The following is a 16,141-nucleotide window of genomic DNA, read 5'->3' on the forward strand; positions in this document are numbered from 1 at the left end:
ACCCTCCTACACTATTGGTGGGACTATAAATTGGTGCAGCCACTATGGAAAATTGTATGGAGGTTCCTCAAAAAACTAAAAGTAGAGTTGCCATATGATCTAGCACTCCCACTCCTGGACACCTATCTGGACAGTACTCTATTCAAAAAGAAACACGTGCACCACAATGTTCATAGCAGCACTATTCACAATAGCCAAGACATGGAAGCAATCTAAACGTTCATTGATATGTATATATACACATATATATATAATGGAATACTACTCAGCCATAAAAAAGACTGAAATAATGTCATTTGCAGCAACATGGGTGAACCTAGAGATTATCATACTGAGGTAAATCACAAAGAGAAAGATAAATACCATATGATATCACTTATATGTGGTATCTAAAATATGGCACAAATGAACTTATCTACAAAACAGAAACAGACTCACAGATATAGAGAACAGACTTGAGGTTGCCAAGAGGGCGGGTAAATTGAAGAGGGATTGAGTGGGAGTCTGGGATTAGGTGATGCACAATATTATATGCACAATATTATATGCACAATATTATACATAGATGGATAAACATATGGATAAATATTATACATAGATGGATGCACAATATTATACATAGATGGATAAATAGTTCCCTGCGCTACTGTATAGCGCAGGGAACTATACTCAATATCCTGTAATAAAACATAATGGAAAAGAACATGAAAAATAATATATATATATACACATATATATGTACCTGGATCACTTTGCTGTACAGCAGAAATTAACACAACATTGTAAATCAACTACACTTGAATAAAATGAATTAAAAAAAACTTTTATGGGTCCAGTGGTGTGAAGCATGAGATATCCCTTCTAAGGTGAAGGATAAGTTGGTGCATCTGGCCTCTTATAAAACCAAAAAAAAAAAACCCACAATGCCTAGTGGCCTTCTTTGGGGGGTTTAAGAGGCAACATATTCCTCATTTGGGTGTGTTACTCCAGCCCACTTACTGAGTGACACTCAAAGCTTCTAGTTTTGACTGGGGCCTGGCAATAGAATCTGCAGCAGTCTCAGGCTGCTGAACAAGCTCCCTTGCCACCTGGGCCATAGGATCCAATGATGCTTGGAGTATCAGTGGCAGATAGGCATGCTGATTGGAGCCTCTGGCAGGCACCTATAGATGAATTGCAGTAGAGGGACTTAGGATTTTAGAGTAAAGCCCCGACGTCTTTTGTGGATTACTACTCTCCACTTAAGAAATAGCTCTTGGCCTACTACTGGGCCTTAGTAGAGGCTGAATGCTTGAGCATGGGCCATCAAGTGACCATGTGATTGGAGCTTCCCTTCCTAACCTGGGTTTTATCTGACTCACCAAGCCATTAAATGGAGCTTGAACAGCAGGACTCCATCAAAGAGAAGTGGTACACATGTGATCAGACCCAAGCAGGTCCCGAAGGCACAAGTTACATGAAGTGGCCCCAATGCCCACTGTCTGCACTCCTGCTACACTTTCTCCATACTTACAGCTATGACCTCATGAGGAGTCCCCTAGGATCAGTTTACAGAGGAACCTAAGACTTGGACCTAGTTTATAGCAGGTTCTGTACAATATACAGGTACCACCCAAAAATGGATGCTGCATCCTATAATCCCTTTCTGGGCCATCCCTAAAGGAAAGTGCTGAAGAAAAATCCCTCTGTGGGCAGAACTCTGATCAGCACAGACGGTTGTTTTCTTTTGCTTGGAAGGAGAAATGGCCAGAGGCACAATTATATACTGACTCATGGGCTGTGGCCAATGGTTTGGCTGGATGGTCAGGGACTTGGAAGGAACATAATGAGAAAATTGGTAACAAGAAAATTTAGGGAAAATGAGAGACTTCTCAGGAAGGGCAAAAAAATGAAGATGTGCCCCATGTGAATGCTCATCAAAGGATGACCTCAGCAGAGGAGGATTTAAAAGTCAGGTGGATAGGATGACCTGCCCTATAGATATTAATCAGTCTCTTTTCCTAGCCACCCCTGTCATTGCCCAATGGAGTCATGAACAAAGTGGCCATGGTGCCAGGGATGGAGGTTATGTATGACCTCAGTAATATGGACTCACCAAGGCCAAACTGGCTATGGTCACTGCTGACTGCCCAATCTGGCAGTAGCAGAGATGAACACCAAGTCTCCAATATGGCACCATTCCCCAAGGTGACGAGCCAGCTACCGTGCGACAGGTTGATTACACTAGACTGCTTCCATCATGGAAGGGGCAGTGTTTTGTTCTTATTGGAATAGACATTCTGGATATGGTTTTCCCTTCCCTGCATGCAATGCTTCTTCCAAACTTATCTGTGGACATATAGAATGCCTTATCCACCATCATGGTATTCCATGGTTTCTGACAGGAACTCAGTTCACAGCAAATGAAGTGCAGTAATGGGTCCCTGCTCATGGAATTCACTAGTGTTACCATGTTTCCCACCACCCTGAAGCAGCTGGATTTATAGGACAATGGAATGGCCTTTTGAAGGCTCAGTTACAATACCTGCTAGTTAGCAATACCTTGCAAGCCTGCAGAAGGTTCTCCAGAAGGCTGCGTATTCTCTGAATCAGCATCCAATATATGGTACTATTTCTCCCATAGCCAGGATTCACAGGTCTAGGAATGAAGGAATAAAATGGGAGTGATACCATTATTTCCCCTAGTGAGCTACTAGCAAAATTTTTGCTGTTTCCACAACCTTATGCCTTGTTGACCTAGAAGTCTTAGTTTCAAAGCTTCTACCAGGAGACACAATGATTCCATTGAACTGAAAGTTAAGATTGCCACCCAGTCACTTTGAGCTCATGTCTGAATCAAAAGGTAAAGTAGGGAATTACTCTGTGGGCTGGTAAGATTGATCTTTACTACCGAGGGGAAATTGGTCTACTACTTCACAATGGAAGTAAGGAAGAAGGTATCTGGATATACAGGAGATTCCTTAGGTATTACCATGCCCTGTGATTAAGGTCAATGGAAAACTCCAACAACCCAATTCAGGCAGGACTACTAATCGACCATATTATTCAGGAATAAAGATTTGGGTCACTCTACTAAGTAAAGAACAATGACAAGTTGAGGTGCTTGCTGAAGGTAAAGGTAATACAGAACGAATAGTGGAAGAAGGTAGTTAGAAATACCAGCTATAACCACACCACGATGCTAGTCAATTTAGAAGGACAAAACTAAGGAACTACTGAAACAGAAGATATAGTGTCAAAGAACTGTTACTTTGTGGATCAGAACCAACTTACTAAAGAATCTTTACTAAAATGCATTGTGAGGGCTTCCTTGGTGGTGCAGTGGTTGGGGGTCCGCCTGCCAATGCAGGGGACACGGGTTCATGCCCCGGTCCGGAAGGATCCCACATGCCGCAGAGCGGCTGGGCCCGTGAGCCATGGCGGCTGAGCCTGCGCGTCCGGAGCCTGTGCTCCGTAGAGGGAGAGGCTGCAACAGTGAGAGGCCCGCGTACCGCAAAAAATAAATAAATAAATAAAATAAAATGCATTGTGAGAACAACCAGTTAGGGGGCTGTGTCTTTGGATTTGAATGCTACAGAATGCAAGCATATGTTTGTGTTGATACAGCACCTGCAATTCACTATTCAACAATGAGACAGCTGTTTGTGATCCAGACACATGGGAGGTTATTTCTGAGGGAACAGCCAGCTTGGTGGACTGGATAAAGCCACTACTATAAAGAGTGTTTATCCTGAGGAGGGGAACTTCCCAACTCCCCCTATAAATGCCAAAATGGAACACCCCAGATGAAGCAGCTGATATGCTTTGCATGCAAACCATGTGGGATTGGCTTTATGATGACCAGGATATTCACCTCCTGGATATGTCCATTAGCCAGGTATGGTAAATGCTGTAATTAAGGGGGCCCCTCTTGCATAGGCATCTCATGTAACTTTACTCCTACAAAATTAAACAATGATTTGCTCTCTCAGCTTCCTTGTATGGATCTGACTAATACCAAGAACGTTAGAGTAATTAAGAAAATGGGGAGAGACAAAGGGGAGTGTCAAGGAACTCTAGCAGAGTGAAACTTTAGGTGACTGAGAAACAGAATAAATAAAGTGGACAATGATGGAGTAAAACAAAGGTGTTAATGCAGCACTACCAGAGATTGGATAGACCTAAAGGGCCCCAAGCACATCTCTTCTATTTACCCCAGTTTGGAAGAATTTAAAGAGCTGGAAGGCAAAGATTATAATGAAAACTCTGACCAGGAAATGCAAGGGGCAATGATTTGCCAGATTAATCAAGGCATAGATTTATAGATTTGAAACTGAGCAGGACTCACTGGGACTTCCAGATACAAGTTCTTCAATGCCCGCTGCTTGTTTGGAAAAAAAAAAAAAAAGCCTTCCTAGACCTTCTGAATTCCAAAGAGCAGCCTTGAGCAGTTAGTAATTAGAGAAGTGAGAAAATGCAGAAAAACGAAAAACAGTTAAGCAAGAAAAGTAATAATTTGAACAACCAGTCAACCATAAAGCGGTCACAGGACTTCCACCATAAAACAGTCACAGGACTCCTAGCTTCTCCCCAAGGGATATAGCTAACAATCTGATACATATGCTTCAGTCATTTTGCAGAAACCAGGACCCCACCAGATGGAAAATGCTGACCACAGCCATGGAGACCCCATCAATTTGGAGCAAGAAGAGTATGCTCAAGACCCATAAATATCTCTTTGTTGCTTAAGACCCAACTAATCAGAAGAACCCATGAGTTGATCATGCACTTAAGACCCTTACCCTTAATTTTGTTCTTTAAAAACCCTTGCCTGAAAGTCATTGGAGAGATTGGGGCCTTTAAGCGTTAGCTGCTTATTCTTGCTTGGTGCTCTGCAAATAAACACTGTAGTTTCCTTTATCACAAGCCAGTGTCAGTAGGTTGGCTTTGCTGTGTGTCAGGTGAGTGAAACTGAGATCCATTTGGTAACAATTTTGGTGACCACAAAGGCACTACCATCCTGAGTGGGCATCTTGCCCATGGCACATTGGCCCCTGGCTAGTGGCAGTTCTCAAGTTCTGTCCAGAAGATGCCCGAGCACCTTTGCCTCATGGACAGCACCAAGTGCTTGCTGCCACCAGACATCATTGGTCCATGATGCTTTTGATTTTGTGGTGAAGGAAACAAAGCACTTGCTGGTTGACATGCCTCTGGTAAGTAGTAGAGCTCACAGGCACTGGCACCAGGGTATTTTTCTCTTAGTCACTTGGCTCTGTCTGTGATGGGGCATTGATTTTGCTGGGATTATTCCCTACTGCACTAAGCAATCTGTAACCCTGAGAGACCTCATTGTATTTGCTTGCTTGCTTGATATTTGACAGCATCAGCCGTGAACAACTAAAAATGAGAACTCAGACCTCTGTTCCACCTTGTAGCCCACTAGGGTGTATTTTGAAGAATTGGGAATTTTAGTTATGCACCAATGAAAAGAAATAAGATGGTGTTCTCTTGTAACACTACTTGGCCTCAGTGCTCCTTAGGATCTGGAGCCCCTAATGGCTCTCTAAATTGTAACACCATCTTTCAACCAGAACTATTTTGTGAAATGGGAGGAAAATGGAGTGAAGTTTCTTATATATAGGCTTTTATTACGTTGCATCAAAGGGGGACTATTCAGAGAAAATGTAACATGCACAGAATTATGATACAAAAAAAATTCCTTCCAATAAGGAGATATTAAAAGTTTTACCCAATTCTCAGGAATTGAGAGATGAACAAATTCAACAAACAAATGATCCTACAGCACTGCCACTATTGCATGGAGAGCAGAATGGGGAAGCAGGGGCCAGGGACCTTGATCCCATAGTGCTGACACACCCCTACCAACTCTGGTGGGAGCTGAAGGAAGAGAAAACAACCTGGAGGAAAGAGGGACAATCTCTCCCTCCTGTACCTGACAGGGCACCCAATTCAGCCAGGGAGCCACTCTTGTTCAGGTAGGGCAATTCCCACTGAGGCAGATTCCCATTGGAGGAATAAATACCCAAGATCAGGCAGCAGGATCTGTGTGGAGACACTCTCCTACCCCCCTTTATTTTCACTCTCCCTTTTCACATCAGACTTGTTTAATTGGAAAAATATGCCAACTTTTTGGAATGACCCTACTAGGATAGGAAATTTATTCTCCATCTCTGCCACCCACAACTCAAGTAGGGCTATGTTCAAAGTGTACTAACTACCCTGTTGACTGAGGAAGAGAGAGATGGTGCTAGAAAAGGCTAATGAAGAGGCAGATACACTGCATGTTACTGCCTGGCAATCCTATCTGAGCACCAGCAGCAAATGCAATTCCCACCATAGATCCAGGGTGGGACATGAATGACCTAGAAGTTAAGGCTTGAATTGAGCACTATGGAGAGCGCATCCTGGTAGGGCTCTGAAAGCAAGTGCCGAAGCGGAAGTTTCAATAAGCTGTAAGGGGTGTGCCCATGGCCACCAGAAAATCCCTCAGATTTGATGCATATTGCAATATACAGTTGTGGATAAAGATAACCTGAGGAATTTCAAGTTAGTTAATCAGACCCTTTGTGGCTCAGAGAACCCCAGATATCCAGCGAGAGTTGAAGAGAGAAGTTGTTTTTGATCTCTGAATATCTCATTTGGTGGAACTTGTTTTCAAAAAGACAATCCACAGAATGGGAGAAAATATTTGCAAACAATGCAACTGACAAGGGATTAGTCTCCAAAATTTACAAACAGCTCAAGAAAACAAACAACCCAATCAAAAAATGGGCGGAAGACCTAAATAGACATTTCTCCAAAGAAGACATACAGATGGCCAACAGGCACATGAAAAGATGCTCAACATCACGAATTATTAGAGAAATGCAAATCAAAACTACAATGAGATATCACCTCACACCAGTCCGAATGGCCATAATCAAAAAATCTACAAACGATAAATGCCGGAGGGGGTGTGGAGAAAAGGGAACCCTCTTGCACTGTTGGTGGGAACGTAACTTGGTATAGCCACTATGGAGCACAGCAAGGAGGTTCCTTAAGAAACTAGAGTTACCATATGATCCAGCAATCCCACTCCTGGGCATATATCCATAGAAGAACATGGTTCAAAAGGATACATGCACCCCAATGTTCATTGCAACACTGTTTACAATAGCCAAGACATGGAAGCAATCTAAATGTCCATTGACAGAAGAATGCGTAAAGAAGGTGTGGTACATATATACAATGGAATATTACTCAGCAAAAAAAAGAATGAAATGATGCCATTTGCAGCAACATGGATGAACCTGGAGATTATCATACTAATAAAGTCAGACAGAGCAAGACAAATATCATAAGATGTCACTTAAGAAAAAAAAGATGTCACTTATATGCGAAATCTAAAAATAATGACACAAATGAACTTATGTACAAAACAGAAACAGACTCATAGACTTAATGAACAAACATATGGTTACCAGGGAGGAAGGGTGTGGGGCAGGGATAGATTGGGAGTTTGGGACTGACATGTACACACTGCTATGTTTAAAGTAGATAACCAACAAAGTCCTACTGTATAGCACAGGGAACGCTGCTCAGTATTCTGTAATATCCTAAATGGGAAAAGAATTTGAAAAAAAACAGATACATAAATATGTATAACTGAATCACTTTGCTGTACACCTGAAATTAACACAACATTATTAATTAACTATGCTCCAATATAAAATAAAATTTTTTTAAAAAGATATTTAGTGACACCAAGGTTGATGTTTTCCTTTGTTTTGTAGAGCCCAGTCTGCTATTGGTTTCTCATCCTTGGGCCAGAATTCCCTCTTCTGGACAGTGTTAGAATGAGCACAGGTAAAGTTTGCTTCTGATTCATCTCTGCTTCCAAGGCTGAATACAAATCTTATTTAATATATATTTAAGATATAGTCTATGGAAAAGTTTATCTCTAATGCTCTTCTGTACCTTTCCATCAGTTGAGAAAGGCTGTACTGAGTTGGTCTTTAAAATCTAATTATTAAAGGCAGAAGCCTTACTTTAAGCTATGATTAAATTCAAATGCACTGACTTATTGAATACTTATTTCTAAATATCATGCAAGAGAGTCAGGTACAAAAGAAACATAGCTCATCCATTAAACTCTAAAGGCAGAGTTCGTCAACTGGACAAGGAGGTTACTGAACCAAAGTTTCAAAAGCTAGATATGAATCTGTATGGAATGAAATTCCTCCTTTTACTGGGCTGAGGGTATAACCTGTGCACAGGTTTGGAAGAAATAACACTATATTTCAAATCAACTACAAGCAGTTTTACATAGCAAGTAAAGTTTAAGATTGGGGAGCAGAGAGCAAGCTTCTAGAAGTTCCTAGCTTTTCCTGACGTGCCATAGAAATAGAATCCTCTAAAAGGGGAGTAAGAGTAAAAAGTAAATTCTTTCTTCATTGATTCTACTTCATAGCCACTGCCCTGACCATATTGGCTCCTGGTCTGAAAGAGACAGTTAAAAATGTCTCTCCGAGGTTTAACCCCTCCAAGAAACAAAAAAGCAGTGATGGTAACAACAATGCTATTTAAGCACCTGGTATGTTAGTTTCCTTACTAGCCCCTTTGTATATAGTATCTCAATTATAAGAGCTACCCAGAGATAGGTACTATTCCCACTTCATGCTTGAAGAAGTGAAAGTGAAACAACTTGTTCAAGGTTACACAGTAGGTATGTCACTGAGCTGGCTTGCAAACTCAAGCCACTGGAGTTTCAAAGGCCATGTCTTGTCACATGTCCTAAAGTGTGATGCCCCACAACCCAAGAGAAGCCCATTAGGACACACCAGGGGATAAGTCAAACTGAGAAAGCAGGTTTTCCCCTTCCTAAGAAACAGGATTTCAGGTTGGGAAATTTAGGTTCAGAAGGATGTAAAGGACATGCGCTGCTCCACACAAGTCCATGGGGTCCTTCCCTCACAATGTAAACCAGAGCAAGGGGAAAAGTCTGCAGTATCTTACTTTTAGGTAATTGCTATTTGTCTGTCTTGAAGTTAATTCAGGATTCTACCACCACTTCCAAGTACTGTAAGGGTATCAAACTTCCTTAAAGTTTGACAGCCAGGCTGAGTTCTAATCCCAAGAAGATCCTTCATCCCTCTTCTAGAAAGGCCTTTCTGATTTCTACTTGGCGTCCTTAGACTAGCTGCAGACTCCAGGGAGGCCAGACAACAAACAAGAGCAGGACTTGGACCCAAGGGATCATGACTCAATTAACAGGTCTGTCCTCCATAGACTTAGACCTCTCTGGACCAACCCTAACATGCTGCGGATAGCTGTGTTCAAATTTAGAATCTGTGTCCATCCTTCTGGGACAAAGACTGCTATTTTCCTTCTCCACTAAGATAGTGGGAAGGTTACAAGTGGAATTACCCCTGAGCAGAATGCTTATACGTGCCAGGCCTCAGAGGCATTTGCAGAGCCCCAGGCTCTTGCTGACACTACACATCCCAGGTAAGAACGTCTTACAAGGAGGATCTAGAAAAGGAGCAAAGGTCATCAGTATGTGTTCCCAGCCTATAAGAAAGAACTTAAAGTTGGGCAACCAACTTTAGATCGTGCTCCTATATAAGTCTCTAAGACCCAGAGGGAAGGAATTCTCTTGGAAGGAGACAGAGAGGGTGGAGTCCACACAGAGCCATACACAAGGAGGCTGAAGAGGCCCTCTAGTTCACTAATGCCAAAACAGGAACCTCCAAAATACCTCCAGGTGCTTTAAAAAGGCACGATGTATTTTATTCTTCTTCAATTGCCAGGCACTGTGCTAGCATAAGTATTACAACAGAGAATGAGATAAACATGCTCCCTACTGTCAGGAAACTTATATTCTGTCCAGGGAAACAGGCAGGTAAACAAGCAATCCAGAGTACTATGTGTGTGCAGTACAAAGACAGGCCTCTTTAGGTTGATACCTAAGCTGTGGCAATGTGCCATGTATAAGGACTAGCCAGAAGAGGAAGATGAGTAGGCTATTCCAACACCAGGAAAGAACATCGGTAATTATCAGGGGCAAAAGATCATGACACATTTGGGAAAAAGAAAAATTCAGCCATGTAGAAAGGTAGTGAGCAGGGTGAAAATGCTAAGAATTGTGGTTTGTATTCGCAAATCTATTTGGATATAGCTCAGCTGGGAGCTGTCCTGCTCTGATCGCATATACTCACAGCCCCACTGAACAGGAGCTGCCGTAGCCTCCTTCTACTGTTTAAGCAGTAAGGGCTGCCATTCAGACTAGGGAGGCATAAGTTAAGGAGTGTTACGATATTAGGGAAAGGATAAAAGTCAGTAAAGCTAACCCCAAGGCTCATCCATCTCCATCCAGGAGCTGAAGTACATCCCTCCAGTCATAGGTACCCCTTTCAGTTTCATGATACGTTCCTGGAGATGGATAGGAAGAGGAAGAGATGAAATGTAGATGGAACATCCATCAGGAAAACAGCTCTGTGTGTTGTCAGGTATGAGGAAGGAAAGAGGGATAAAAATCAAATCCACCTTCTCCAGGGCCTGAGGCCAGTTCACAGGACTGAGGACATTTGGCTTGGATCTAACAAGGTCTGAGATGTAGTAGAGGTCTGCCTACTTTCGAGAGAAAACATTTCTTATGCTCATAATTCACTGGATATAGATTTAGCCTCTTATGTAATTTGGTCTGTGAGATCATCCTACAATGTGTCTTCTCTGCTCAAACCTAGAAGGGAACCACTGCCCCAGGATGTGGCTCAGTAGTGATGGGACTCAAATAACTTCAGAAGGGAAGATAGACAGTCAAACAGCTTCCCCACTAACATAGGAGGAAGGTAACCACAGTAAGGGAGACAAGCATCAGAACAGAAGACAAATTCATTTGGCAAGTCTCACTGATTTTTCCATTTAAGGACTCTCTCTTTTCTGGAGGGAAACTAGATTTCTTCACATGATTACACTTTGCTTGGTAAAACATCAAGTTATGAGAGCCAGTAAATTAGGAGGTAGGAGTGAAGTAGACAAGTCCCCTTTTATTGTAAATCTAAAAATCGTGGTAAAGATCATTTAGCAGTTGACCACAATGAGATTAGAACTCTTTTGCCTTTGGAACTAGGTCTGTGAAGTTGTCCACTTTCCAATGTGTCCTAGTGAGGAATCAGGCAGGTTTTCAAGCGATGATACTGGTGAAGACTGTACACTATTGGGATCTGGTCTGATATATCCAAAGAAGAAGTGGCATGGTCAAGGGGGCAACTGAAGAGACCATCTACAGAGGCCTGGGAAGGGTTAAGGAAACTGACAAGGGATGGTGGAGGCCCAGGACTAACCCCAGGGAGCAGCATCACCCAACTCAGGCCTACCAGGTAAGGCAAGATGCAGTTGCCAGAACACAAGTGCGGGGCGGGGGGTGTCACTTTTCAGGAGCTGTGGTCTTTGGTAGAAAATCACAGCACTGCCAAGTGCCCCTGGCAGAAAGGGACTGGGGAATAAGTTCTTGATGGCTAGTCTCACCCTCTCATCTCCTGCATCACATGGGCTGAACCCACCTAGAAACTGGAGGGAAAAAGAAAAGCAGTACTCCATAAATGTCAGCTTCTGGGGACAGAGAACAGAGATCTGGAGGAATAGATGGAGAACAGATGGAGAATAAGCAACACAAAGGGTAAGAAACAAAGACAGGGTCCCCCCAGCCTAAAGCCTTGCCTCACCCCACCTCCTCATCTCAATCACAGGCTGATTCCTGTGCACTCTTTCTTTCCCAGCCCCAGTAACTCAGCCTTTTCACCTTCCCTTTTTCCTGCTTCTGCCAACACTTTCTCTATTCTCATTCATAGTCATCTATGAGAACCTTGAGATGGAGGAAAATCCCAGCTCAAGTAGAGGGATTCTGTGGGATAAAGTCACTACAAACAGCTTACACGAGGTGCCTGGCACCTCGTGGCATCCTCCTGGCTACCTGGAGAGAGACATTCCAACGTTTCTTGAAGTTTACTGAATGTATCTTTGGTTTTACACATTAGTCTCAACTGTCTAAAGAGCTAAAGCTTAGGGTTACTGTTCCTCAGACACTGCCTTCTCATTCAATCCTCATGACTTCTCTAGGACACACTACTTAATTTTGTTGTAGAATGAGGTCAGTTGTATTTAACTAATGGGATAAAGTAATTTGCCTCAAGTTCCTACTGCCAAGATATGAAATCAGATCTAAAAAATTCTAAAGGCCAGATACTGGCTACTTTTCTACATTCAAACCAACTAGGCTCAAGATGTAGAAGACAAAGCTTCTTACATACTTATTCCCCTGACATTCTTCTATTGTATATAGGAACACATTCTGGCATGATCCTTTAGATCCTAAAAAATTATAAAACTATTTCCATGTTGTCTTTCTCAATATACATCTCCCCATTAGCCAATTGCACTGAACTCTGAGCAAATCCGATTCTTTGGCCAAATAGTCATCTAGGCTTCATGCTATTCTACAATGAATATTATATTTTTTCCCTCCTGGGGAGAACCCTCTCTGCTTCTAGAATCTTATCCTCACTCAGCCTCCAAGAAAGCAGTAAGCCCTTGCATGGATCTGCCTTTGGGCAGACACAAACTGAGCTCCCATCATCAGCTCTCACCTGTCAGAAATCATTTTTGTTCCACCCCCTGGAGAGTCTTCTTCACAAGCTTGCATCTGCCTTGTGATCTTGGTCTGCAGATTAAATATTTCAGCTCATCCAATAGCTAATGCTGGCCCCAAGATTAAGCTTTGACTTACCGTAGAGTCTAGATAGTCCCAGGGGTCTATCTAGAGTCTCAGACTGTATCTTTCAGTATCAATGCATCTCTAATCAAGGAGCCCTCACACCAAATCCTGCTTATATGATTCTGAGAAATACCTAATAGCCAACCTACAAGAGTTAAATGACTTAATAGTTACTTGTCCACCTTAGGTCACTTTCATTGATGCAAAAACATTACTTTGAGAGTCATATTGCAAAAAAGATATTCATACATTTCATTCAAATATGTATTCTGGCTTGTGCTTGAAAAATCTGTAGATATCTAGTAATAACTTGTGACATTATTCTGTAATGTCACATAGTAATAACTTGTGACATTATTCTGTAACTTTGAGGAATGTTTATAGAATCTTATCTAGTCAACAACCTATTCCTTATTATAGAACCTAAGAATATTCTTGTCTTTTATTTCCAGAAAAAAGTCCTACTGCATTTTGAGGCACAAGTGAGAAGGTGCATTTATAACTAGCCACACTCACTTTTCATAATGTCTGCTGGACACCCAGCTCCTCCCAGCTCACTGTCATTCCAGGATTGGAGTCCCTGCACATCTGGCTCTCCATCCCCTTTGGCTCCATATACCTGGTGGCCATGGAAGGGAATGTCACCACTCTGGCTGTGGTAATGGTGGAGCACTACCTGCACCAGCCCATGTACTTCTTCCTGTGCCTAGAGGCTATCATTGATCTGGTTCTGTCCACTTCCACTATTCCCAGACTGCTGGGAATCTTGATTTGGTGCTGTTGACATTGGCTTGGATGCCTCCTTGGCTCAAATGTTCCTCATCCACTGCTTTGCCACGGTTGAGTAAGGCATCTTCCTTGCCATGGCTTTTGACCACTACATAGCCATCTACGACCCACTCCATCATACCACAGTGCTCACTCATACTATGGTGGGATGTTTGGGGCTAGCTGGCCTCTTCTGGGGTGTATTCCACATTGGGCCCCTGCCTCTGATGATCCACCTGCAGCTGCCCCTTTACAAAGCCTGTGTCATCTCCCACTCCTACTGTGAGCACACGGCTGTGGTCCCCTTGCCATAGCAGAGGCCAGATGGAAGCACTTAACAAGCCAGAGGGTTGAAATTACTCTAAAAACTGGTGAAAATCAAAGGGGCTTGGCCCACAGGGAGTGTTAAAGATAGTTAATAGGATATTGTGTCCCAAGGGCCAAAATAGATGGGCATCCAGCAAGGCTCTGCTTACCATTCATAGAACAAGGCAAGAATGGAGGATGAGGAGGCTGAGGATGGTCACTCCAATAAAGTCAGTCTCTTGCTCAGTTCCCAGACCTGTGCCAGTGTTAAGATCTAGGGCTGTAACTAAAGAGGTACCTGGATACCTAAGTGGAAGAACTGTGAAAAAAGCATGCCTATTATATACCATGATGATTTCCTGAGACCTTCCTAAAAGATAACTTTGGCCATTTACTCAGGCAATTTTATACTAAAAAGAGGGGAATACCAAGGCATTGAAGGTTAAAGTTTGAGTTGACCCTGACACCCAGAAATCAAAAGCATAATCGTGGTCCCTCTATTAGAGTTGGGGTTCTACTCTGGGTAGCAGAGTCTAGTTAGTAATTGAAGTTTTGGAGAAAGTCTGTTTTCAGTCACTTGATGAATAGTTAGAATGACTGTACTTGGTAGGTTGAGTAACTTCCATGTGGTGTTGCTGGCCTGTGAGGTAAGAGCCAAAGAGTTGGGAAGGCCAAATAACCTCTAACACTTCTCTCCACCAAGAGTCAAAAATGCTGCAGAGGTACATGGAGAATTTGACAAATGTATTGTTTTCCATCTTAGTGATAAAATCCCAAAAACAATTTCCATTAACAGGGGGTGGACAATAGTTCTCATATGTGGTTTGCCTCAAGGGCATGTTAACTCTTCCTGTGTCATAACATAAAGATGACTGGGCATCCTATGGACCTCCACCATCATCCATCGATGGCATGTTGAACTGGCAAAATGAGCTAAAGGTGTTTAGTACAATAGAGGCCTTAGTAAGACACACATGCTCCAAAGGGTAGGAGACAAATCTTAACACTCAAAACCTAGAACTTCAGTGAATTTTAGGGGGCCAATGGTTAAAAATCATTATCAGTAAAAGATCTTCATCTTACATATTTTACCAGATAGAACGCACAATGCCTGCCACCTTGGATTCTGAAGAGAATGTATCCCTCACTTAGGAATCTTGCTTTAGTCCATATACCCAAAGACATGTAAGTATAGCTTTGAGTGGGCCCAAAGCAAGAAGGCTGTTTTAGGTCCAGACTACGGTACAAGTATCACTGCCACTTAACATTATGAACGAGCAACAGTAGCAGCAAAGGAGACTACGTGTGGACTCAGCCATGTAGGTGCCCCATGATCAAGGCTGACTGCTGCCTCTGAATGCCTGTCAGCAATAGACATCAATGCTGAAACCCAGATATATTAGGGTTATTCCTCAAGGAGGCCACTTGCTGGCAAGTCAACTCCTCTGGGCCTCTTGAATCCTAGGAAGTACAGTGGTTTGCACTACCAATGACACATACTATTCTGGGCATGTATTTGCCTTTCTTTCTCACAGAGCCTTGACCAGCACTTCTCTTTGAGGGCTTCCTGAATGCCTGATTATAGGCAGGACATCCCATCTGACATAGTACTGAAAGATCAGACACTCTTCAGAGAAGGATATGCAGGACAGGGCTCATAACCATGGGTTCCAGTGGTAGCATTACCAGTTTCACCAACCAGAAGGAGTTGGACCCACAGAATGCCAGAGCAGTCTTCTAAAAACAGCTAAAACACAGTTCAAAAGGCAGCACTTCACAGAATTGGAGTCCTATCCTTTAGGATGCAATCTATCAACTGAAGTAACAGCTGTATCTGAGCAAAATTTCAGAAACTGAGGCTGTAGAGCTCATCCTTCCTTCCTTTCCATTTTGCCCTTAGCAAGACAGGCCCACAGTAACTATGGTGGAGCTGCTCCTAAAATCTGAAGGAGATCTGTACAAGGCAAGCAGGGGTGTGGTGACCATAAAAAATATGCTTTTCAGATTGGACTGCAAGGAGCATATTTGACTGATAGTCTCAATCATTGTGCTCTCAAGTTCATGGCATTGCTAAGCCCTAGTGGCTTCCAACCAATAGATGAACACAGCGCTAATAAGGCAAATCTACTGGAGTGTGAGACCGGATTTCTCATGAGTTCCCTTGCCTCAAGACTTACACACAGCCTTGCCAAAGTGTTCTTAGAAATACACGAAAGCCTAAGACCTTCCTCTTCTTTCCTCCCTCCCTCTCGAATCAGATCTGCCTGTGATTTCATGGCTCTTCCAGCCTCAGGATCCCTCTTTGTCTTACTT

The 16,141-nt window shown here is 42.7% G+C and overlaps 1 protein-coding gene across 1 annotated transcript; it reads left to right on the forward strand.

Moving 5' to 3' along the window:
* Window positions 1-2,826: 2,826 nt before the first annotated feature.
* LOC101333621 (olfactory receptor 52M1-like) lies at window positions 2,827-13,836 on the forward strand. The gene is given in 3 exon segments (XM_073807943.1): window positions 2,827-2,842; window positions 13,261-13,522; window positions 13,524-13,836. Coding segments are annotated over 3 exon segments (591 nt in total).
* Window positions 13,837-16,141: the final 2,305 nt, after the last annotated feature.

This window comes from Tursiops truncatus, chromosome 8 (genome assembly GCF_011762595.2).
Source record: "Tursiops truncatus isolate mTurTru1 chromosome 8, mTurTru1.mat.Y, whole genome shotgun sequence".
NCBI classification, from domain to species: Eukaryota; Metazoa; Chordata; class Mammalia; order Artiodactyla; family Delphinidae; genus Tursiops; species Tursiops truncatus.